General features: G+C 36.0%; 2 protein-coding genes and 1 long non-coding RNA gene across 3 annotated transcripts; 2 read left to right on the forward strand and 1 right to left on the reverse strand.

Moving 5' to 3' along the window:
* The first annotated feature begins 6,276 nt into the window (after nucleotides 1–6,276).
* Nucleotides 6,277–8,606, forward strand: LOC103503414 (elongation factor 1-alpha). The gene is made up of 3 exons (XM_051090450.1): nucleotides 6,277–6,343; nucleotides 6,880–7,363; nucleotides 7,456–8,606. The coding sequence occupies exons 2-3, from the start codon at nucleotides 6,902–6,904 to the stop codon at nucleotides 8,341–8,343; spliced, it is 1,350 nt and encodes a 449-aa protein (XP_050946407.1). The 5' UTR covers nucleotides 6,277–6,343; nucleotides 6,880–6,901; the 3' UTR covers nucleotides 8,344–8,606.
* A 1,681-nt stretch (nucleotides 8,607–10,287) lies between these two features.
* LOC107992194 (uncharacterized) lies at nucleotides 10,288–15,149 on the forward strand. The gene is made up of 2 exons (XR_001764683.2): nucleotides 10,288–10,565; nucleotides 14,803–15,149. It is a non-coding gene; the product is annotated as an uncharacterized LOC107992194 (long non-coding RNA).
* LOC103503301 (uncharacterized) lies at nucleotides 11,879–15,713 on the reverse strand. The gene is made up of 2 exons (XM_008467438.3): nucleotides 15,567–15,713; nucleotides 11,879–12,666 (listed from the first exon to the last, which is right to left on the reverse strand). Exons 1-2 carry the CDS (start codon nucleotides 15,637–15,639, stop codon nucleotides 12,035–12,037), a joined length of 705 nt encoding a protein of 234 aa, XP_008465660.1. The 5' UTR covers nucleotides 15,640–15,713; the 3' UTR covers nucleotides 11,879–12,034.
* Nucleotides 15,714–24,874: the final 9,161 nt, after the last annotated feature.

Below are 24,874 nucleotides of genomic sequence, written 5' to 3' on the forward strand. Positions count from 1 at the left end.
CATATTTCTTCAGAATAAAGACTTGGAATATACCATGAACTATAGAAAATGACAGAGGCAAAGCTAAATGGTATGTTATGGGACCAATCCGCTCAAGTATCTCAAATAGTCCTACAAAACGAGGACTCAACTTTCCCCTCTTCTCAAATCTCAGGTCACCTTTCATAGGTGCCACCTTCAGAAAAACTATGTCCTCTATATCAAACATAGATCCTTATTTCGTAAATCAATGTAACTTTTCTATCTACTTTGTGTTGTCAACATACCGGCTCTAATCTTCTATATCGCTTTGTTGGTGGACTAAACTAAACCGAGGCCTATTATACTCTACTTATCAACCTCATCCCAACAAACAAGAGACTTACAACACTTACCATACAGTGCTTATTCATAATGTCATGTCAATGGTAGCCTGATAGCTGTTATTATAAGTGAAATCCATCAAACGCAAATGGGAGTCTCAACTCTTTAAAAACCCTATCCCACAAACTTGCAACATATCCTTCAAAATTTGGTTCAAACGCTCAGTTTAATCATTAGTCTGAGGTGAAAGGTTGTATTGAAATCCAACCTTATGCCCAAGGAAGCCTAAAGTCCTTTCCAAAACTTAGAAGTGAAACAGGCATCTCTGTTAGGAACAATCTATATGGGTACTCCATGTAGTCTCACTATCTCAGTCAAATACAATTGTGTCCACTTGTTGGCAGTATAAGGAGATTTCAGTTGAGTGATAAATTGAAGCTATCATTTGGTATTTGCAATGTAAAAGAACATATAAATGTACTTATTCTATTGCTCATTGCTTAATGACACAAACGTTAAAAAATTATTATTCATGATAATGTTTAACCTTACACAGCTTTTGTTATATGAATAATATCATCAAAAAATCAGAAAATATAGAACCAAGTATATCGAATAAAATATGAGCCCAAAACAAATTCACATTGTCTGCTTAAGACAATTTTACTCACTCTAGTGTCTGAGTTTCATGAGTAATTGTCTCCCAGAATAGAATAAATTAACTTTCTCATGAAAGTAGCACCTCGTCCACAAGATTTAACTAACTATACTTTGTGGAAATAAACTGAACTTGAACAAAGTTTATGAAAGGAAAAAATGTCTATAAGAGAAAATCATTATGAAAAAAGTTCTCAAAAGCAATTTAAAGAAGGGATGTACGTATAGACCATTTGGTCATTTGAATATTCGCGTACGTCTATTCTTTAAATTTGTCATTTTCGAAAAAACATGTTCATTCATGAAACAATGCAACTCTATACAAATGGTTACATACCATTTATTTCAACAATTTTTACATTTTATGTTGCAACATGAGAGGGAAGCTCTTTAGAATTTTTGTGTGAAAAAATATTTAACCAAATTCAGTAATTATAGAATAAAACATTTCATATTCTAGATTTTAAATGCTTAATTATAGTGATTTGTTTGTTGTTGTTTTTTCAGTACAAGTTGAGTCAATCTTGGTTAGAATTTAGAATGATTAGTGTGGTATGACTTATAAATTTAAGATTTAATAATAAACAAAATATTCTAAAAAGGTTTTTTTATAAGATTATGGTTTTTTAATAGAATCGTAATCCTGATGGATTGTTTTAACAATTTCCTAGTTTTAACTGAAAAACTTTGATTTGTCAGAATTTTTGTGTTTTGTAGAGGAGATTGTTACCTTAGCCATGTCGGCTCGGATGGTGTCTTTTGTCTATGTTCACGTGTTGTGAATGAGTTGGCACACCGTCTGGCTTGTTACGATAATTGGAGGGTTGTTTTATTTCCTAACCTGACTCTGTTGATGTTAGCTTTGGCTTTAAAACTGAATCATTTTCTTGTATTTGAGAAGAACTTCCACATTATAAAGAAGAAAGCCTACCAAAAATAGATAAAGGTGTAACAAAGATCTCATACTCACTACAAGAGCACTTATGATTGTGATGAGACTGATTCCCCTTAGATCTTAGCTACCTTGCTGACTCTCTAGGTCTCGCTGCTCCGACTTAACTTAACTCAATAGAAAGAGAAGAGTTGACCACACAGCAAATTAGAGTGATTCAGAGTTGAGTCAGTTGTTGGAGTTTTAGTTAGTTTAAAGTTTTATTTTAAAAAAATACGCAAATTTCAATTTATATCCCTTAAATTTAAACCTTAAACTAATAATTGTATTAATTTAAACTCTAAACTTTGAGTTTTGTATCAATTACCCTAAACTATTAATTGTAACAATTTAGACCTTAACTTTTACAAGTGTATCAATTTAGACCTTGCACTTACAACATGTATCATTTTAAACCATTCATTATGTTTTATTTGGACACACTTATGAAAGTTGAGGGTTTAAATTGATATATATACGAAAGTTCAGAGGTTAAATTGATACAATATCCAAAGTCCAGAATTTAAATTGATATAATTATTAGTTTTAGATTTAAATTGATGCAACCTCAGTTTAGAGGTATAAATTGATATTGGTCTAGAAAAAATACAAAAAAAAAATTAGATTATAAAAAATACCGCATTTTGAGTAAAAAATATCCCTAAACTTTTTAAAGTTTAAAAAATACTCTCCAACTTTCAAAAAGGGATCGAAAATACCCTTAACATTAGTTTTGGATGGAAAACATTAAAGTTTTGTTTCAAAAAATATCTCTGAATTATTGAAAAGTTTAAAAAATACCCTTAAACTAAAAAAGAAAAGAATTAAAATTACTCTCACAATTAGTAGATGAGCTGAAACTATTAATATCTCGTTGCAAAAATAACTCTAAATAATTAAAAAAAAATCTCTATAGTTTGTATAGTAATAAATTTATTTGAAACCATTAATATCTCGTTGGTATATTTAGACTTTCCCTAACCATAAATAATCTCTTATCAATGAATCACAATGCACAATAGTAAGGAGAATAGAGTATGCCTCAAATACATGAAACATTCTCTTCTTCTAACACAAGCTGAAACAGCTACACCAAAACAATACAAATGTTGCTATTAAGACAAACTAAATCGCCAAAACTCTAACTTGAGAATTAAGTGTCCTTTAAATATACACAGTGGAATTCCAAATAAACAACCCTAACTTTTAAAGCGTTGAATAAAAGAAGATATCAACAGCAGAAATTGAAACGCAACCACCTATATGGAAAGTATCTTGCACAATCAGCATTTCAATAGATCAACCCTTTTTTAAAAAAACAATAACAATGTCACATTTCTGATATCTAAAGTCATAAAATAAATATTGTCAATCTCACAAAACCTAACAACTTCAAATAAATTTATAATTATATTAATGATAAAGGAAAAATTGCCCAATATAGTCTATTTTTAAGGGGTTGTGGGGTTTTAGGATTGATCGGGAGAAAATAGACTTTTACGACAAAATATGAGTGAAAAGTCCAATTTACCCTTGAATGAAATTTTCCTTTTTCTTTCACACGATAAACTCACTCTCTTCTCTCACTTGCTATCTTCTTCCTTCAACTTCTCTCTAACCTCTTTCCAACTCTTTTTCTCTTAAAAATTGTTTATTTTAATTATTAAAAAACATTTTTTAAATAAATGTATATTAATTTTCTACTCTTACAACATTTTTGTTTTAAGTTTCCATCAATTCTTTTTCCACTTGGTTTTCGATTCTCCTTTTAAACATGTCATAAATATAAACAAGTAATAAGTTAGATTGTTTTTTTCTTTTTATAGTTAGATAAGATATTTTTTTTAATTGTGTTACATTAACTTATGTAGTTGAATTTGGATATGATTTATTGTACACTTCAACATGTATATATATTTTTTGCTTCATCTCTTTGGTTTAAATTTTAGAACAAAACATTTAGGTTTATGATTATTTTATTTTATTTTATTTGTTTATGTGAAATTAGATATAGGTGTGTACCCGAACCTTGATTTACTTACTTAATTTATTTAATCATTTATTAAATGTATTCTTTCAAACTTACTCTTAATCTTTCTTGCCACTTTTGATCAAGTTTTCGTGTTATTTGGTAAATGTTAATTTAGTTTGTTTTTTTTTTTACTATTATATGATATTGAAGTTTTTTATGGAGGAATTCTTTAAAGTCGATTTTTTCGGCTGAGCTTATGATTTCTTAACTAATATTGAAAAAATTGGCATGACTTTACACATCATGGGAACTACTATTTTTTTTTACCTCACAAACATCCCGCGGGTTTTAAACTTGAAAATACCAAATTTCAAAGCATTTCTTTACTTATTTTAGGTGATTTTACACATATTTTATAGAGTCTTTAGTATTTTTTTTTTATCTCGCAAATATCTCACAAATATCTCGCAACTTCCAAACTTAAAATGATTAATCCTAAACCAATTATAGATGATTTAGGAAGATTTTGCACATGGTTTAAGGAGCTTTTAGCCACTATTTGTATCTTACAAACAACTTGCAAACATTTTGCAAACACCTCGCAACTTCTAAACTTCAAAAATCTAATCCAATGATCAATTATATACTTGTTTTATGTGATTTGGGGTGATTCTACACATTGATTAAATATGTGACTAATATTTATGATATGACTGACATGTGTGGATGTCGTTATGGATTACTAGCAGTTGCCTCATACTTGTAGCGATGTGGCATTCCGCAGTTATGTCTCCTTTGGGATTCATCAACTATATTGTGTTTCCTTCAAATTATTATGTTTCCTTCAGGATTCACAAGTTTGGAATGTGCGAGATGTATGTGAGATATGCGTGAGATATGTGCGAGATATGTACGGGATGTTTGCGAGATAATACATATGTATCTAAAAGCCTTCCTAAATATGCGTAAAAGCACTCCATAGGACTTAAAAGAGGTAGAAATTCGATTTTGGAACACATAGTAAAAGTTTGAAATGTGCGAGATGTGTGCACGATATGTGTGAGATGTGTGCGAGATAATACATGTGTACCTAAAAGGTTTCCTAAACACGTATAGCACTCTAAAGAACTTAAGAGATGTAGAAACTTGAATTTTGTTCAAGATTGTGTACCAAGATCTTTTATATTTGGTACACGATCTTGAACTAAAAACACTTTGAAAAAGAAAACAACACCAGATTTATGATTGATTGAAAACAAATATCATGATTTAAAAAATATATATAAATGAAAAATTCCAGGAGCAAAGAAAAAAGAAGATGGAAAGGAAAAGAAAATTGCAAAGAAGAGAAGAAAGAATATTGAAAAGAAGAACAAACCTGGAATATTTAAAAAAAATAGCCGGCTTCATGGGTTTTTTGATTTTGTTACCCAAGTCGTAAAAATTTAGTGTTTTGATATATTTATGAAAATTATCCATAAACTTAAATGTTTTGTTCTAAAATTTAAAACAAAGAGATGAAGCAAAAAAAAAAAAAAAAAAATATATATATATATATATATATATATTTATATATATATGTTGAATTGTACACAAATCATATCCAAATTCAATTAGATAAGTTAATGTAGTATAGTTAAAAAAACATCTTATCTAACTATAAAAAGTAAAAAACAATCTAACTTATTACTTGTTTAAATTTATGACATGTTTCGAATATGGGGGGGGGGGGGGGGGAGTTGGTAGAAACTTAAAACAAAAATGTTGTAAGAGTAGAAAATTAATATAAATTTATTTTTTAAAAAATTTTAATAATTAAAATGAACAATTTTTCAAGAGTAATAGAGTTTGAGAGATGTCAGAGAAGTTTGAGGAAGAAGATAACAAGTGGGAGAAGAGAATAAGTTTGTTGTGTGAAAGAGAAGGGGAAATTTCATTCAAGGGTATATTGAACTTTTTACTCAAATTTTGTAAGTCTATTTTTTCCGATCAATCCTAAAATCACACACACCCTTAAAAAATGGATTATATTTGGCAATTTTCCATGATAAAATCATTTTTAATTTAGAGTTATTTTTTCAACGAGATATTAACAGTTTTAGTTCATATACTAATTGTAAGAATAGTTTCTTTTAAGTTGAATAGAATTTTTGAAACTTTTAATAGTTCAAAAGGTATTTTTGAAACAAAATAAGAATGTTTTTGAACTTTTTATAAAAAGAATTGAGATTTTTTTGAAATTTTTGATAAAGAGAAAAGAAAAGAAGAAAGAAAAAAGAAAAACAAGTTTGTAGAACTCCGTGGGAAAATCGTCGAGGGCCCTGTGAAGGAATTTTGAAATTATAATGAGGGTATTTTCGTCAACAAGGGAATTTAGACATCGTATATAAGCATCCTCAAACCCTATAATTAAGCCCTTCAATCCAATTGCCATTCTCCATCTCTCGCCGCAAGGGTTTAAGAGCAGCTTCTCTCCTCAGGTTGGGGTTTCTCCCTATCTTCTTCATTCTTCCTCTTCTCGATTTCTTTCTTCTATTTGCTCGATAGTCTCTTATTTCTTGAGCTTTTGCTGTTTTTCTCCTGTACATCCTAACATGAATTATAACTTGGTTTTGATTTTGTCTTTTACTTCTGTATTAAACAACTTTTCTTACCCTTTTATTCTTCTCTTCTTCTTCGTGTCCCTGCCCTTTTGTTTTTATGCTAATTTTATGTTTCTGTTTATCAATCTATCGAGGCGTGACCTGTCGTTCTTCCAATAGCGTAGATCTGCACTTAATCTATTCTAGCTGATTGGATTGGTCGTTTTTCGTTTTTTTAATTTATTTTCTCTGTTTTAGTTCCGATAAATTTTTTTATATATAATTAACAAGTTCTCCAGCCAAAAGGGTTAATATTGCGTTGGATATTTTAATTTTTACGTTATTTAGATGTGTGAATCTAATAAAATTAGGGTTATTCATAAATTTCAGTAATGATATTTTGGTTATCTGTTCTTGCTGTTCCTGTTTCGCAGTTCTTTTACCTAATATTCAAGCATGGGTAAGGAAAAGACTCACATCAACATTGTGGTCATTGGCCATGTCGACTCTGGCAAGTCGACCACTACTGGCCATTTGATTTACAAGCTTGGAGGTATTGACAAGCGTGTTATTGAGAGGTTCGAGAAAGAAGCTGCTGAGATGAACAAGAGATCGTTCAAGTATGCCTGGGTGTTGGATAAGCTTAAGGCTGAACGTGAGCGTGGTATCACAATTGATATTGCTTTGTGGAAATTCGAAACCACCAAGTACTACTGCACTGTTATTGATGCTCCTGGGCATCGTGATTTCATCAAGAACATGATTACTGGAACTTCTCAGGCTGATTGTGCTGTCCTTATCATTGACTCCACTACCGGAGGTTTTGAAGCTGGTATTTCTAAGGATGGGCAGACCCGTGAACACGCCCTCCTTGCCTTTACCCTCGGTGTCAAGCAAATGATTTGCTGCTGTAACAAGGTAATGTTTATAGTCAGTCCTCACTCCTTAGTATTCTGGTTTTACGTGTTCTGTTACAGGAAACTTTACTGACTTAGCTCTTTGTGTGACAGATGGATGCCACCACTCCCAAGTACTCCAAATCTAGGTACGATGAAATTGTGAAGGAAGTTTCTTCCTACCTCAAGAAGGTTGGCTACAACCCAGACAAAATTCCCTTTGTTCCCATCTCTGGCTTTGAGGGTGACAACATGATTGAAAGATCCACCAACCTCGATTGGTACAAGGGACCAACCCTTCTTGAGGCCCTTGACCTGATCCAAGAGCCCAAGAGACCGTCTGACAAACCCCTTCGTCTCCCACTTCAGGATGTCTACAAGATTGGAGGTATTGGAACTGTTCCAGTGGGTCGTGTTGAAACCGGTATTATAAAACCTGGTATGGTGGTAACCTTCGCCCCAACTGGACTGACTACTGAAGTTAAGTCTGTGGAGATGCACCACGAAGCTCTCCAAGAAGCTCTCCCTGGTGACAACGTTGGGTTCAACGTGAAAAATGTTGCTGTGAAGGATCTCAAGCGTGGGTATGTTGCTTCAAATTCCAAGGATGATCCTGCCAAGGAAGCTGCAAATTTCACTTCCCAAGTTATCATCATGAACCATCCAGGACAGATTGGAAATGGTTATGCCCCTGTTCTGGACTGCCACACCTCTCACATTGCAGTCAAATTTGCTGAGATCTTAACCAAGATTGACAGGCGATCTGGTAAAGAACTCGAGAAAGAGCCCAAGTTTCTGAAAAATGGAGATGCTGGATTTGTTAAGATGATCCCCACCAAGCCCATGGTGGTGGAAACATTCTCTGAATATCCCCCACTTGGACGATTTGCCGTGAGGGACATGCGTCAAACCGTGGCTGTTGGTGTCATCAAGGCCGTTGAGAAGAAGGACGCATCCGGCGCCAAGGTCACCAAGTCTGCAGCAAAGAAATCAGGGAAGTGAATGGTACGAGTAGCCGTTGGCAGTGGTGAAGTTTGTCAGAATGATGAGTGGATTCTTATTAAGTTATTGTCTGGTTGGGGTTTGTTTTGTCTTTGTTTCGTTGGGTACGTCTTTAAGTTTCCTCCTTCGTCGTTGAGCAGATTCTCTCAGAATTGGGTGCTTGATCGGCGGTGGCAAGTCCTTCCTATTTAAGGTTATATGTTCGATGCGTGTTTTACTTTAAACTACCTTTTTCTGGTATTGATCTTTGTTTCTGTTTCTTACATACTGATCGTTTTTGTGACTATTGCATGACTGATTTGCCGTCAAACTTTTTTTTTTTTTTTTTTGAAAGAATCAAAAGCTTAAAAGAACCTTAAACTCAACAAAAGGTCACACTAATACGGGGAAACACACTTTTGGTAGTTAAATAGATGATTGGAGTGGCGTGGAAATTTTAAATGACCAGTCAAAATAAATCAATTTTATACTAATATTTTTGAAAATATATATACACCCACAGCTTCTCTTGGAAAGTGTGGTTCCAGAGAGTTGAGTTTTCTGAAAAGCATGTTCTTGTTCAATAAATAAATGAACTGATCCGGGTAAGGGTTAAGGGCTTTCGTATTTTGGAGATCTCTAACTTCTCCATTATAATTCTTTTCGTTCACTTGTGGTTCAATTATTTTTTCTTTTCACCATTTTCAAATAGGAAAAAAAAATGAAATTAATGGTAAAAACATCCATTATTGATCTTTTCAGAAAGCAAATTTTGTGGAGAATTTAGCAAAGCAACACAATCTCTTCAACTAATCACTTAAGTTTAGTTTGAAATTATGTGATACAAAAAAGAAAAAAAAAAAACAAAAGTTAATTTAAATTAAAATTGTTTGGGGTACAAGTTAATTTACTTAGTACAGAGATTTAGGAAATGCAATGAAAGTTGGTGGGGGGAAGGTGAAAGAGAAATACGATATGAGTGTTTCCGAAGAAATAAAGATGGTGTAAGTTGTAATGAAACAACGCGGCCTTGCTGGAAATAGAAAAGAGTAAGTAAGAGAATGAGAATGAGAATGAGAGAGGGAAGGGAGGAGACGAAAAGAGTCCGAAGACCCTCGTCGAATAACACTAAAAAATTGATTCATTTTCACTATCTCATTTAAAATTTCCTTACACTAACATAGTTCAACCACCAATTTAACTACTATGTTATGTCAAATAAGTTCAAGGTTTATTTAAAACTATTTTCAAAACCTCATGGACTAGAATATCTTTTCCTAAACTTTAAAATTAAATAAACATCAATTTTAGATTTTAGATTTTGCCCCCAATAATAACTTAAATAGCGAAAATTAAATGTTAATTTGTTAATTCAAGGTGTCTTATATCGGTCTTGATTTTGGAAGATAGATGAATGTATGTTTTGGTAGAATATTTAAGTGAGGATATATCTTATTTATTTTCTTTTTCAAAACTTAAACTCACTAAAAATTCAAACAAAAAGCATCAAATGATTGTCAATGTTAGAGTCCATTAATCAGTTAACCTTTAAAATCGATGGAACTAGAATTTTGTTGAGGAGTACAAGTTCATATGGGAATAATTTTAGATGTGTCAAAGTAATATTCAAATCATATAATATTGTTGTCAAAGCGAACATAGCTCACTGACATTCAAATGTGTTAGCAACCAAAATGTTTGAAGTTTGAATTACTCATTCTTTATTGAATCAGATGTTCAAGCACAGATGTACAAAGGAATTAGATGTATATTTCCTTTTGAAGATGAGGACCCAAACCTCGATAGTTGTTTTTCTTTTAAAACATATTTCTATAATGATAATTGAGTTAACTCTACAAATGTAATAACCATCAAAATATTTTAAGATTTGTTACATAGATTTACAAATGTACTCTTCTTGATTTTTTCTTGTTTAAAATTTTGTTAAGGTGGTGTGTAAAAGAAATTTAAGTTTAGGGTTTTTTTCTTTTGTTATTGTTTAATATGTTGAGTTTATATATATAAGAAAAGTTAAGAATGAGAGGAGTAGATAAGGGAGATGAGATGAGGAAGAGTTCGGTAACTACTTCTACTCCAATGGTCTTAGATACGTTTCTGGTGAAGAGTCGTGCAAGTTATGATGTGGATATATGAAGTACGTTCCAATTTTAGCCATCTACAACCTCAGCTTTCCTCAATGTCTTCCCACTGTCTTGACACTTCTTCTCAACTCACTGTACAAGGTATACAACGACTTCGTTTTCAAAACCCTAATTCTCCAATTCTTATTTCTCCATGTCTTCCTCATCTAATAATTAATACACAAATGTATAGATCTATGCCACTTAATTATGCTTCTTCTTCTTCTCCTCCTGCTATTCTTGGCTCTCCTCCTCGTTCTCCTTTCCCTATTCCGATCCCTATAATCTCCTGACTTGGACACACCACTCTCTCTAATTGCTACAATCCTCACATCACAACCCTCTTAACACAGTCATTGTGCTCACATTTCACTCAACTCTCTTCCCCTGTTCATCCTCATCAAGGTTGGTTTCTTTATTTGGGAGCCACAACCTTGATATGCATAATAAACCATTAGCACTATAGAAAGAAAGAGCCAATTTTTTATGATGTACTTTGGTGAAAGGCTACTAACAGGCTATGGATTCAATTTTTGGTCACTACTTACCTTAGTTTTAATGTCTTTCAAGTTTTTGCATTACCTAAATATACATCGTACAACTTGACGTTTATTTCAGTAATTTCTATTCTACTTTTAGTTTAGTTATTCAAATTCAGTTTCTAAATGAGATGGTAGATGACAGTTGTAATTAACAAACCTAAGTTAGTAACTTCTAACATTATTAGTTTTCTTAACATTTTGATTGCAATTTTAGTTATTTTATGCATAGCTAATGTTTCGATGCATCAAAGATGGTGGTCGTAAAGATGAAGATGCATTAAATATGGTAGTTGAAAAGATTTTCTTAATGTAATTTGAGTTCCTATTTTTTGAAGATTTTTTTTAGAAATTCGACCGATCTCTTCAGAAATGAATAGTAAAGATGAATACATGTAATCCCTTCACTTCCTTATTGTTCAAGTTTGTGTGAAATCTTCTAGATCTTCTATATCTAAAAGTAAGAGGTAATCTAAATCTAGAATTTTTTTTTCTTTTTTTTTTTTTTTGCTCTTTGGATGATTTAAATTTCATACAAGGGGTTAGTTTCTTAGGTATAAATCTTCCTATCAACAAAAAGTTTGGACTTTTAGGTTAAGAATTAAAGATTGCATTATCGCTAAACTTTAAACAAATCTTAAATTCAGTCCAAAAAGTAATTTGGATCAAAATGGGTTACGTAGTAAAAAAAATTATGAAAGGTTATACTATATGAGTATCTTTTCAAAATACATAAGGAAAATGTTAATAGAAACTATTTTTAAAATTCCAAACCACGTAATATATGAAAATGTTAATAGAAACTATTTTTAAAATTCCAAACCACGTAATATATGGTTCTATCATCTATCAGTTATCAAAGGTTGTACACATGAATTGTGTTTAAAAAAGACCATATTCTGCCAAAATTGATCTAAACGGTACAATGAGCAGCAATTTGTCTATGGTGAAAGTATACATGATTTATGACAACAGTTCAGCCATCTCATTGGCCTTCAACTCAATGAAGAAAAGAAAAAATCTCCAAGACAATCATAAGTTTCTAAAAGCCGATTCACGTTGCTGAGGAGTCAGTCTGGCTAAGAGTGCCTTATTATGACAGTGCTCTTTGTCTACAAAGTAGAAGTTCCCATTAGCCTTGAAGGTCACAAAGGGACGGTTTGTTTCGGGTGGTCGAATATCAGCAAATCGAATGGTTCGTGGAATGTAAGTTGCCAGCCACGACATAACCTCAACCTCAAAACTGTCTGAACCTGGTTTCCATCTAATTTTATGAACATAAGGGCTCACGAACCAGTGAAGTGCTCCAGTAGTAGTAGCACTGAGGAATATCACAGATGATGCAACAACACCTTTCAGAATCACATTCATGTCAGGGGACGTCATGAAGGTTATGACTGGTCCGAGTGATACAGAGAGGCAGCATGTAGATAAAGATAGAAGCTTAACTTTCTTGATGGTCGACGAGATTGGCCCAATATAAGCAACATCTTTTTCATCTTCCTCGGATCCTCTTTCAGGTCCAATGCTGATCTTGCCATCATCTTCTCTTGTTGGAGCTTGAGATGCCCATCTCTTCTGGACTGCATTTTTCTGCGAAAGAAAGTTGCTAGTGGGTACAAATTTTTCATTGATCCATGCTGTTGATCGTTGGAGATGATAACCTGAGGCAAAAGAGCACTTACTTTTAGATAAAAAGAGCTTTAATCTTCTAGAGCTTAACTGCAAAGCGCAAACAAAAATATTACATAAAGAAGAGAGAAAAAAACCAATCTGAACACAAGAACTTTTGCATTTAGGCTGAGTAAATTCGATTTTTCTTAGTTAATATGGAAGGAAAAACCCTAGCTAATACTATTTTTAAAAATATTGAAAAAGTAACAAGGTCCAGGGCTTTGAGAGTGAAGCAAATCCAAAATAAGCAATAAATTTGAGACGGACTCATAAAGGATAGTGACATCAGGTAATGATCCGTCTAGAGTTTGCGTGCTAACTCCTTCAGAAAAGGGAACAAAAAGACATCAATATACTGCTTATAAGTCAAGTTTAAAACCATTTCTTTCTTTTGAAGGAAATATAGAGAGACCAATAGACCATCCTTATTTCTGTTGTATAATTCTCTCGCTTTCCAAGTCAAAATAACTAAAGCTTTTCTGATAAAAAGAAAAATAACAAACAATTGAACAACTAACTTCATTGAATAAACAATTACAAGAAAAACCAAGTCCCATGGAAGAATGGGAAAGATCGTCCAACAGGTAGGAAAGGTACTCAGGGTTGGGTAGGATCATATAAAATGCACCGTATGCAAGAGCCAGAAGTAAAAATAATTACAATTTAAAAAGTAAACAAAATAAGTTTCCTCCATCATTAGCAATGCCATTCTAGCAACAACAAATTTCCTCCAAAAATTATCCTTTTTAAGGTGAAATCTCCATGTCAAATAAATCTCCAAACACTACTTTTTAAGTCGATTGGTGATTTAAGATGGTATTGATTGAAGAGGGGTTTAATGCAGGTTGGTTCAGAAGATCTTGTGTTCAAACCTCTACATGGTTGTTTTCTCCCCAATTAATATTCATTTCCACTTGTTGAATCTTCATATTTCGAATCCACAAGCATAGGGTTAGTTCCATCTTAAAACCAATTGGCAATAGGGAAAGAAATTCATCTATCTTATAAGGAGTGTGAGGTACCTTAGTTTTTCCTATGTGGAATTCTTAGCAATGAGGTTCCATCTCAAAACCAATTGAAAAAAGGAGACCTACCACATGATCCCTCAACATGTGCCTCTTGGGTTCACCATTTTTTATCAAATCTCAATTTGCTATTGGATCAAATATCTGTTTTGGCTTTATGATATTATGTAATATGAGGTTCCACCTCAAAACCAATTGGCACTTGGCTCTCTAATCTCTTTATTAAATATTATATAGAGATTAGAGAGAATCTGTTCAAATAAGGTTGATTCTGCCTTCTTCAATGAGGCATTTTCTTCACTAGAGTATATTTTCTCATCTTTCAATAAAAAGGTCTAAAAAAACAAAAACAGAGGAGGCTCTAAGTAAGAAATGGCCAGTGTCCCGATTCTAAACTGAAGTTCAGAGCAATCTGCTTAATGATGGAGGTCACACAAAAAATGCCAACAATTTCTGATTTACCTTCCCTATGGTAAGGACCGAAGCCTCTACAAAGACTTTGACAATAATAACGAGAATGTGAGGATTTTCCTTCACGAAGTAAGAGAACAAGAATGGCATCATCCAGCAATTGTAAGTGGTTAATAGAAGGGAGTTAATTCCCACAAAATCTTACACCAAGCCCTGTTAGCATGTTTCTAGTGCTTAATATTTGTACTTCTTAACCTAAAAATTGAAGTATTGCTAGACCTGGACAAACGAATAAAAACAAACGAATCTTGAATAACTGCCAGAGAAGAGATGGAAGCCCCCCAACCCTGAATACCTGAGTGGCTAGCGCCCCATCACATAACAAACTGAGCATCTAAATATAGTTAACAACCAGAAATACTAGACTAAATTCTGACATCCAATCCTAGAGGGCAGCAATTTTCTCTCATTATATTTGCTAAAACTTGATATTGTATACTTTCCAGTGCTTTTCAACCAGGAAATTTTTAGTTTGGTTAAAAGAATTGAAAATTTTCTAGCTTTTTGCTCAGTATTTTTGTGAATTTACTTGATTTCAATCAAGAATTTTATTTGCATTGTTTTAATTGTTTACTTACTAGATGTTGCTTTATCTTTTTTAACTTATAAGGGTGTTATATGCAAAAAAAGAAAATTTCCACAGTGATGCTGAGATGAACCCACCAAAAAACGATGCTAGACTACAATATTGGAAGTGGGAAACAAGGAAACAAGGCAGCTACTGAGATAAACAGCAAGTCTTACAAGGAGATGAGCCAAATGCATACTTTAAGAGGAGTAACTCATGTCCATAAAGATTATGACGTCTCCTCTCCAAATGCCCTCAACATAATGCCTCTTTGGGCTCACCATTCTTGAGTCAGATTTCAATTTATTTACAAAGAATGTTTTTTTGGATATCATGGGTTCTAATACCACATTAGATAAACGTGGAGTTCTATCTCAAAATAAAACCTAGTTTTGCAAGAATCCGTAAATTCACGTGCAACAAGTGAACATTGAAATGTTCGTGACAGTAGCCTAGCTGTAGAAAAAAACAAAAAAAAAGCAAAATGCACCCAAAGTTCCAACTCAAAGGATGCAGAACTCTTCCGGTAAAATTTATCTCAAACCTAAAATCTAATATGAGATTATTCAAGATCCCTAGCTAGACAAGCTAGCATTTGGCATAAAACATCACGAAGAGATCTTGTAAAGTAAGTTTGAGATCACTTCAGAACATTAAAGGCTAAGGGTAATCTTTTCTAATCGCATTCATCAGAAGCAAGCAAGAAATTTTACATTCTTTACTACACTGGGAGCAAGAAAATTGCAGAATTGAAAGGTTGAGAAAGAAAAATCTCTAATTCTTGCAAGGAGGGAATGGAAAATGGAAGAAGAAAGAAGAATTAAACCTGAATAGTAATTTCTTCGCGAGATATGTTTGGATTGTGATCGTAGCAAATGGAAGAGAGCGGCCCTCGTCATTCTCCAGAGGCAAAAACTCTTCCCTTGCTCTACTTCCAAACTGCAAAATGGTTTTGTAATTTCGTAATTTTTTATTTCATTTTCTTACATCCCCTAATGGGCCACTTAGGCCCAATTATGGCCCAGTCAAAGCCCAATTTCACCATCTAAATCTCATAAAATTTTCTTATATACCCTCTAATCAAAAGTTATTTACAAGACTTCTCTAACTATTTTTTTTGTTGGCTTCAAAATCCAAATTGACCATTTCGATACAGTTTTTTTTATCAGCGGGATAAATCTTTTTGTCATTATCTTTGGGAATAATTCTCATTTCATTCCTAAGTTTTTGACACTACTATAAAACCTACATTACTCCACTCTTGAAACTTCAGGAAAAAGACCATCAACATATAGATTTGATGAAAAAACATTAATAATAATGAAAAAAAACAGAGGTTGGTGAAAATTTCCAAATTTTTTTCATCAGGGTGTAGAAAGAGAATGAAAACGATTTGGAAATTTGTAGTTGTTTTTATGTTGGTGTAAGAAAGATGTAATTAGGCATGGATATATCAAAGAGAAAGTGGGGAAGGTAGAAAGTTTGGCAACTTAGTTACCTTTGTCAAAAGTTTTAGACATTCATGTTTCGATAACATTCTAGTGTTTGTTGAACTTCTAGTCTCTTTTCGTCAAATGCTTGTAACTCTTTAAGGCATAATTTAGCATTGTTTTCAGTAGTTAACTCTTCTTGAATTGTCATTTTTAAGGATGAAATTTCTCTTTCTAATGGGAGTACTGCTTCAACGTCGTAAACCAACGAATAAGGTATAACACCTATAAGAGTATGATGGGTAGTTCGATAGGCCCACAATGCTTCTTCAATCTTTTCTTGCAAATCTCTTTTTGTCTTGGAGACCACTTTTTTTAGAAGATTGCATAGAGTTTTGTTGAATGCTTCTGCCAATCCATTTGTTTACAGTGTTGTACATAGAAGACTTATACTGTTTAAAGTTAAACTTCTCACACAGCTTGTCCATCAGAGTGTTAGCAAATTATCTTCCATTATTAGTCACAATGCGATGAGGAATACCACATCTGTAAATGATGCGTGTTTGAACAAAATTTACAATGCTTTCCTTCTTTGCTTCTTTTAATGGCACGACTTCTGTCCATGTAGAAAAATAATCAGTTCTTGCAAGGATGTAAGAATAGACAGTCAATAACTTAGGCATGATAGGTCCAACCAGGTCGAGTCCTCAAACTTCAAAAGGCCATGAAGCTATTGTTGGATGAAGGGGCTTTGGTGGTTGATGTATAAAATTTGCATGGAATTGACAAGCTTCAAAATACTTCGCAAAATGCATCAAGTCGTGGCTCATATTGGGCCAATAGTAACCCATTCTTTTTAACTGATGCTAGAGCTTTGAACCAGATTGGTGAGCACCACAGTACCTAAATATGCTTCATTTAAGGCCTTTGTCGATTCCTCTTTTCCTAGGCACTGCAGAAGAAGACTTTCATATGAGCGTCAATAAAGTGTGTCATTGTAATAAATAAATCGCGCAGCTTTTCTTCGTGTCTCAGCTCGATGTCAAAGATCGATGGAAAGTTTTTCATGCTCCAAATAGTCTATAATGGGTTGATGTAAGTCTTCTTCATCAATTGCAAATACAGATATCACACCAGTTCCATCGTATTGACTTTCAATCGAGGGCACAATCCACTTTTGGCAAAGGAAAATGTTTATCGGTACGTCTTTTGAGACTGTTAAAGCAGTTGCCAAGTTTGCAAGCGCATCAGTTTTCTTATTTTCTAATCTCGATATATTCTCTAATATTACGTTGTCGAATCTACCCATCAATCTTCTATCATAAACAAAGCAGGCTTCAAGTTTTGATGCTTCACCTCGTATAGATCAAATAGCTGATTTATGATTAACTTCGAATCGTCGAATATATCTATGTACTTTAACCCAAATTATGAAGCTATTTGCACCTCTTTCCATCCTTAAGAGTTAGCCGGTTAAACTAAGCCACTAAAGCTAGTTTCCCCATTCTCCATCCCAAACCAATTCAAGGTAAGGAATCTCCTTCTGTTTTCAAAGAGGCTCAAAGAATTTGAGAGAAGGAAGAATTGAATTTTGATGCCTCCTACGTACAGAACCTAAAATAAGTACGAAGACGGATAAGGAGGGCTCGAAGAGCGGAACGGAGATCGGAATACGAAAGTCAAGGCGAAGGGCATTCTGAGCTAGAAGGAGGCAAGAAAATTCAGAGAGGCATTACGACGGGAGCGAAGCTCCTCTAGGGCTTTCTCTTTCGGCTTCCATCTTATGAATGGAGTGACTCAAACTGAGAATTACCTTTCGTAATTAACATCTTCTCGTCGAGCTACGATTCTTCCCATTGACCTAGGCTTTCCCCTATGACTCATTCATTGATCATTCTTATGCAGGACTAAGGAAGAACCCTCTTTCCAGTCGAAAGAGATACCTTCCCCTATCCTTCTCATTCAACCGCGTAGTGGGGACTGATTCCTATTTCTTTCTTCTTATTCAGAAGAGAGTTCTCATTGCATTTGTTAAGCAAAACCTTCTTTTATCTACCTTGAAAACTTTACAGAAACCCATAGGCTTTCTCTTTCGAGCATATGATACCCGACTGATTTATGGAATTTGAACTTTCTTTTTCTGGTCAAAGACGGAGCTCGAGCTGGAAAGGATCCATTTCTCAGTCATTTCGCCCTCAACTATTGAATTGAACTCGGCTATTAGTTTGATTCTGACCCTACTCGGTGTGAAGTCGAGATGCATCTGCCGGATGAGGCTAGGCCCACACCCGGGTTTTCTCCTATCTCTTTGGCAAATTCAGAGGATTAATTCAAAGGAGAAAGCCAACCTCTCGTTTGTGACTTGATTCTACTTCTTCCACCTTCCCCTACGAGATCCTAGTAATCCCCGACCCAAATCTGCCTCTTTCCTCTGCTGCGCACCTGCCTTTCTTCTATGGCTGAGCCCCGATCCCTATGTTCTGCCCTTCCCCTATATTAACCTGAGGACTAGATCATCTAGTTTCCGAACCTGGCTGGGATGACCCGACCGACCTGTGCCACTATTCATCCGATAATCGGACCTGTGGCTTTGACTGAATTTAGAAACTATAGGTGGATTAGATCAATGGAATGGCTAGTCAACCTCCTACCAGGGTTTTCCTGTGCTGCCTACACCACGAGAGGAGAGGCCAAGACGAATAGAGGGGATTTCTACGATTCATAAGAAAGCTTTTCTTCTACCATTGACGTGAAGGCATTGCCCTGGGAAAACTCAAACTCGAGGTTCAAAGGATCGGTGCCCAACCAGCCTCTGGCTTCCTTTCCTAGAGAAGTTGACTAGTTGACTGATTTTCTTCCTTGATTTTTCTCATGAAAAAAGTCGGAAGGCATGAGAGAGATTTCCCAAGGATGTGTAGAAAGGCTTATGAAAAGGAGGACATGATGTCCCAAAGACTATTTCTTATCTGTCTTCATTCCCAGATTCAGTAGGTCAGAAGGGGGAATGCATAGGGCATGGCCCAGAAAGACTGGACGAATACACGACCTATTCTATTTTTGAATCAGATCTTGCCTATAAACAAGTCCTTCTAATTGGATCTGGAAATTCTTTGCTCTTCTATAGCTCAAAGAATGATCGAGCAAATCAAGGGTCCGTCCGAAGGTTATGAAATAACTAATTAAGCTAGCACGAACCGATTCGAAGAAGCTCGACTAAGAAGGAGTCAATGAACAAGGGCGACTGATCAGTCGTGCAAGTTGACCTACTAAATAAGGAGAGGGAAAAGTTGTTTGGGCGCAGGAAGAGGAGATAGGTGAGACTGAGTGACGGAGGGAGAGGTCTCGACTGAAAGGAGAGAGCTGTGGCTCTTGCTTTTCTTCTTTCTCTTTAATAAGTTGTAGTTCTTCTTTTTGTTGTTGACAGACTTTGGAACTAGCTTCTTTATAAGCAATTATGAGAAATATGGTATTCAAGAAGTGGATGAAATAATAGACTAATTCAGAAGCTTCAACCGCTACGTGGGCCGGATCCAGGTACACTACCCACCAGCACGATCGCGGAAGGGAAAGGAAGGGGAAGAGGAGTTAGGTTCTTGAATAGGGAAGAGGGAAGCTAATCGACGGAACGAAGCCCAAGAGGAAGCGAACCCCACCTTTCCCTTGAAGAAGACTCAGTCGCCAGAGTTAGCTCTTTCAGTAGATTTTCTTCTTCTATCCTCCCGTTTCAGCGCCATCTCTTGCCCTGAGAACTGAATTGATAATGTCCTCTTAGTAGAAGGATGGAGCGTGCAATCATAAAGGGTCAAATCCCTCAATAAAAAGGCTCAGTTTCGGCTCATCGAGAAGAATGAATCAGAGTAGGGGCTAGTTGTCGATCAGAAGATTGAGAGGAGGAAATTGAATCGGTCCTAGAGAAAAGACATCAATGAAGAAGAAGAATGAATGTTTTAAGAAAATTCTCTGAGATCAACTCATCCTTTCGAACTTGGCTATTTCTCGTCTTTTTTCTTGCATTTTGCACTTTCTACTCGCGGCTAGTAATTCAGAAGAAAAGAAGGGGAATGAATAGGCGGTTTGGTCTCTCCTTTCTTTATTCAGCGGGCTTGGACCATGTCTCCCAAACAATCTCAGTACATATGGCGCAAGACGATTTCACATATCGAGGTCGGAATGGGATCGGGTGTTTTCACGTCGATCGCTAGTGCCCGCTTTGGGAGATGAATGAAGAAGAAGGAAGAAGTGAGGCTCAAAGAATGATTGATGAACAAGGGCTCGACTGAAAGGAGAGGGCTTTGATTCTCTCATTCACGATAAAAGCAAAATTCACTCGATTTTCACTATGAAAAAAGCAAATAACTCTGATTAAAGAGGGGTCTCGGAATAAAAAGAAGTTTGAAAAGAAGAAAAGTGTCCGTTGTCATTTACTTAATTAACACATGAAGATCGGTAAATCGGTCTTGCTCATAGCGGCTCTTTCTCTGAATTCAGCCCTATCCTTTCCAGTCTGATCAATTCTTCCCCTTTTCTCATTCTACGAAGTCGACAAATATGAATTCAGCCTGAACTCTGAAGACGAAATGGAATCTCACCTCTCGCTTTGCTTTATTAGTTTAGCTCAATTACATTGCACCGGTCCGTGGTAGTTTAATTCTATACCTCAAAATAAGATGAAAGCCTTCTCAAAATTGAGAAGTTTGGGCTAGCGGTCCGCTCTCGTTTGTAAACTCTAACTTAGGCCTCTTTCTTCTTGAAATTGAATATGGATAAACAACTCCTTCTACGCCTTCCACTCTGACTTTCTTTTTCGGAATCTAGCTTCCGACCCTTAAGTCAAAAGGGAGAGCTTCGTCTCGAGCTGCAAGACCAACTACCTGCCACTTCAGAAACCGAAACATCAAGCTTGAATCTTGGACTCCTTTCAGTCGAGCCTCAGCTGGAACAAGAACTTCTCCTGCAACTGAGAAGAAGAGCTGATACCTATCCAATCCTTATTGGGAAAGCCTATCTCTATCTAATTCAGTTGCTCTTATTCAAGAGGAAGACCTGGATCAAGTAAATGAGCCCTCTCTTTCTTAGTATGTGGTCGAGTCAACTCATCTGGAGCTTTGATTGACGACCCTATGCCCATAATAAGTGGATCCATCTAAGCAGGAGGCTAGGTGTCAAGAAAAAGCTGATCATATTCTCTGTAAAGCTGATCCTAAACTCTTTCTTCCACGACCCTATGGTCAAGCCTGTGCCTCCCCCGCTCCCTCCCTTGTATTGAGTACAAAAGGACTGAGAGTTCCAAGAGCATCTGCAGGTCGAGCGGCGGATCCAGTGTGCGTCCTCTTCATCTCTAGTCTTTCCTTTCTGGTGGAGCACCCTTTTCGCTTACTCTGTGATGTGAGAAGAATTCCATGAAAGAATAATGGGTCGCGCCCAACTTGGCTAGTTTGAGATCAGAGAATACCGCTTCTGCTTTTGCTAGCTACTTCCCTCCTTCTCCCCTCGTCGATTAGCTCTACCCTTCCCTGGTCCGTGGTAGCTTAATTAGTGCTGCCGAAAGAGACTTAAAGAGCAGTCCGAAACATTGTAAACTCTATCTCTCCTTCCGTTGTCAATATTCTTTGAACCTTGACTTTCCCTATGATCATAGAGTGAATTGGGGATTGATTTCAGAAAAGATAGTGATAATGGAGTTGCCCTACTAGGTCGAGCTATGAAAACCTCTTGACTTCGGCTAGCCCTCTTTTTAGATATTATGTTCAGTTACAGAGAAAGGCTGATAAGGGCAACTTCTCATTCTTATCCGAGCCCTATCTCCTCTCATCAAATCTCTTTCCTTATTCACATTAAGAAAGGGAAAGAATTAGTTAGTTATGAACACCGATCCTTCTCATTCTGACGGGTATAGGAAGTTGAAAGTTCCTCATATCCTTTATTCTTCTGATTTGCACTGGGGATACGAATATGGTACAGCCACAAGAAAAGCTAATTCGGGGACAAGGCCAGGTACTTCAACGGATGAAACTTCCGAAGCTGCAAGATCTACTGATTCAGCCACTCTCGTGCGCGCAGTCTTCCCTAACTCCTCCCCGGTATCGCGTCCCAAATCCTACTATTCCTTGCTCCGCTCCTCGGGTCAAGATGAGATTCTTTCTTTTCTGGCGCTAGGTGCCAGGTTAATATGGATAGTCCAGAGGCGCAATTCAATATGCGAAGGCTCAAAGAATGATCGGAATGCCTTCCGAAAAAAAAGTCTTATGGAACTGAAACCTCCGCTAGGCTCAAAGAAGATTTCAAAAAAGTATTCCACTAAAATACACCTCTGCTGCGTAGGAGGCTCCAAGCTAATATGTCCTTATCAATGAGACGTTCGGAGGCGCAATTCAATATGCGAGGTCCAGCCCACGGAGCTTTCATTACGTTGATAAACTCAATGAATTCAGCCTTAAGAGTTGCTTCGCTTCGCGCCTCCCTCAAAGTAATAGCTATAAATAGTCCTCGAAAAAAATATGATGAAATCAAGATCCCTGCCTTTCTTTTGTTGCGTCCTCCGGCTTGACTTGGAAGAAATGTAAATGTAAGAAAGCCGCTGCTGGGTGGCCTAGCCCTCTCTTACCTTTATTTCATTTCTGCATCAATAGGAGCTTCTAATTCATATGAGGTAAGTTGTCTTCCACTTAGAATTGAAAAGGGAATCTCGTCAACGAACTAGTCTGAGCATTGAAAGAGAAGTGAGCCAGCCAGCTGGACCCAATTCTGATGTCTTGCATCAAGAAGCAGATACTCGCATACAATTTCATCGTTATGTCTGGTCATCAGTCTGAGGATGGTAACTTGAGGATATATTCAGACTTGTCCAAGGTAAAGAATTCTATCTAGAAGGTAGCAATGAATCTCTCATCTCTCTCGCTCACAATACTCGTCGGGACGAGATGCCTAAAGAAGAAGAGTGCTGTCAACTCGGCGGAAGACTGCTTGGTAGTGGGGATGAAGGTGGCGTACTTCGAGAACCGATCAATGATAATCAAGATGGCCTCAAGATCGCCCACTTTTGGAAGATGTGTAATTCAGTCCATGGATACGCTCTCCCATGGTCTTGTCGGAAGAGGCAAGGGTTCTCGAAGCCAACAACTTTCGCTTTCTCGACCGCGTAGAAGGCACAAAGAATATTGCTCAAAACTTGATTATCGAATATTGCAGGGCATCTGGAGCTTTTCTTTTTGGAGTATTATGCCACTGAAAGCCTAGGAGGCGCAATGAAATATGTGATTGCCTTCCAAAAAAAAGCTGTGAAAAAGAAAGTATCCAGGTGCAAAGAATATTGCGAAGGTACTCATAGTTTCAAATATAGGAGAGGAGCGAGACTTTGTTTGGAGAGGTGCCATAAGACAGGTCCTCCGGACCCAGAGAAATCTCAGAATGAATGTCTTAAGCAATGAAAGAATCAAGCCTAGGACAATGCATCCAGTTGCAAAATCAAGGCTCAAAGAATATTGAGCTTGCAAAAAGTAGTAAAATAGCTCCGTCATCGGTTTTCTCTATTGAACGAGAAAAGAGAAAAATGAAAGATTTTTCATGATTCATTCATTCATTCAAGGCATATTGAATTGCGCCTTGCAAAATCTGGGATTGAACTCCGTCTTCAATCTACCATATTAACCTAGAATAGCCGCAATATTCTTTGCACCTCCGGTTCATTCTAGTGGATAAAAACAAGTCCTACGGACGGTCTCAATTCTTTCTCAATATTCTTTGATCCTCAATCACACAAGTCAATGAACAAGGTTTCATAAGACAGGGATATTGTGGACTAGCGCGCGAACTATGTAGGGCGCGGAGCAAGCAAAGAAAGCTTCTTTCCACTTCGCTTGAGTCAAGCTATCACTCATTTTCAGTAAGGTAGCGGGAATTGAAGAAGAAAGAAGACAGAGTTCTCAAATCTCTTCTTGAACTTTCAGAATAAGGCTAGGTTTCGCTTTCAGGTCTTCGCTCTTCTCTTAAGGTGAGGCCTTCTTTCATGATCTCTTTCTGATCTTCTTTCATGAGTACTCTTTCCCACTCTGCGATAAGAGAGAGAGGAAGCGGAATCAGTCTGAGAGGGAGCGAGACCAAACCTCTACGGTCAGTCCTTCGGACCAGCTGACTCTAAAGGTCGTGACTACTCTCCTTACCTGCCTCCGTCTTTCTTAAACGTAGTCTCCTTTCTTCAGATATGAAGAAGATCTCATAAGATCATCAAGCGTTCTGATCTTTCACTTTCTTTCTCTTTTCTTTCAGTTTTGAGTCTCATTGAGAAGGAAATCTAGGAATGAATGTGTTAAGCAAATGAGCAGAGATCCTTTTTGCCTTTCAAACTTCGCAGCTCCTCTCCTTATCAGTCGAGCCTCGGCTTTTTTCCTGATACTTAAAGACAAGAAAGTGAGAGCTTGATAGCTTCTTTTTCTGACTTCTTCATTCTTGAAAGTTGAAGGAGCGAAGCTACTTGAATGAATGAAAGACAAGAAAGTGAGAGCTTGATAGCTTCTTTTTCTTCCGAGTAGTTGAAGATCAAAGAATATATAGAGAAGGAGAGGATCAATGTAATATGATGTAAGGAGAGGGTCAATGTAATATGAGAAATTCTTTGCTCCTTAAAAGAAAATAAGAGTCGTGCAAGGTGCAAAGAATATTGCGAGACACCGAAAGGTGTGAACTATTTTTTTGCTATCACTACTAC

The sequence above is a fragment of the Cucumis melo genome, chromosome 9 (genome assembly GCF_025177605.1).
Source record: "Cucumis melo cultivar AY chromosome 9, USDA_Cmelo_AY_1.0, whole genome shotgun sequence".
Classification (NCBI taxonomy): Eukaryota; Viridiplantae; Streptophyta; class Magnoliopsida; order Cucurbitales; family Cucurbitaceae; genus Cucumis; species Cucumis melo.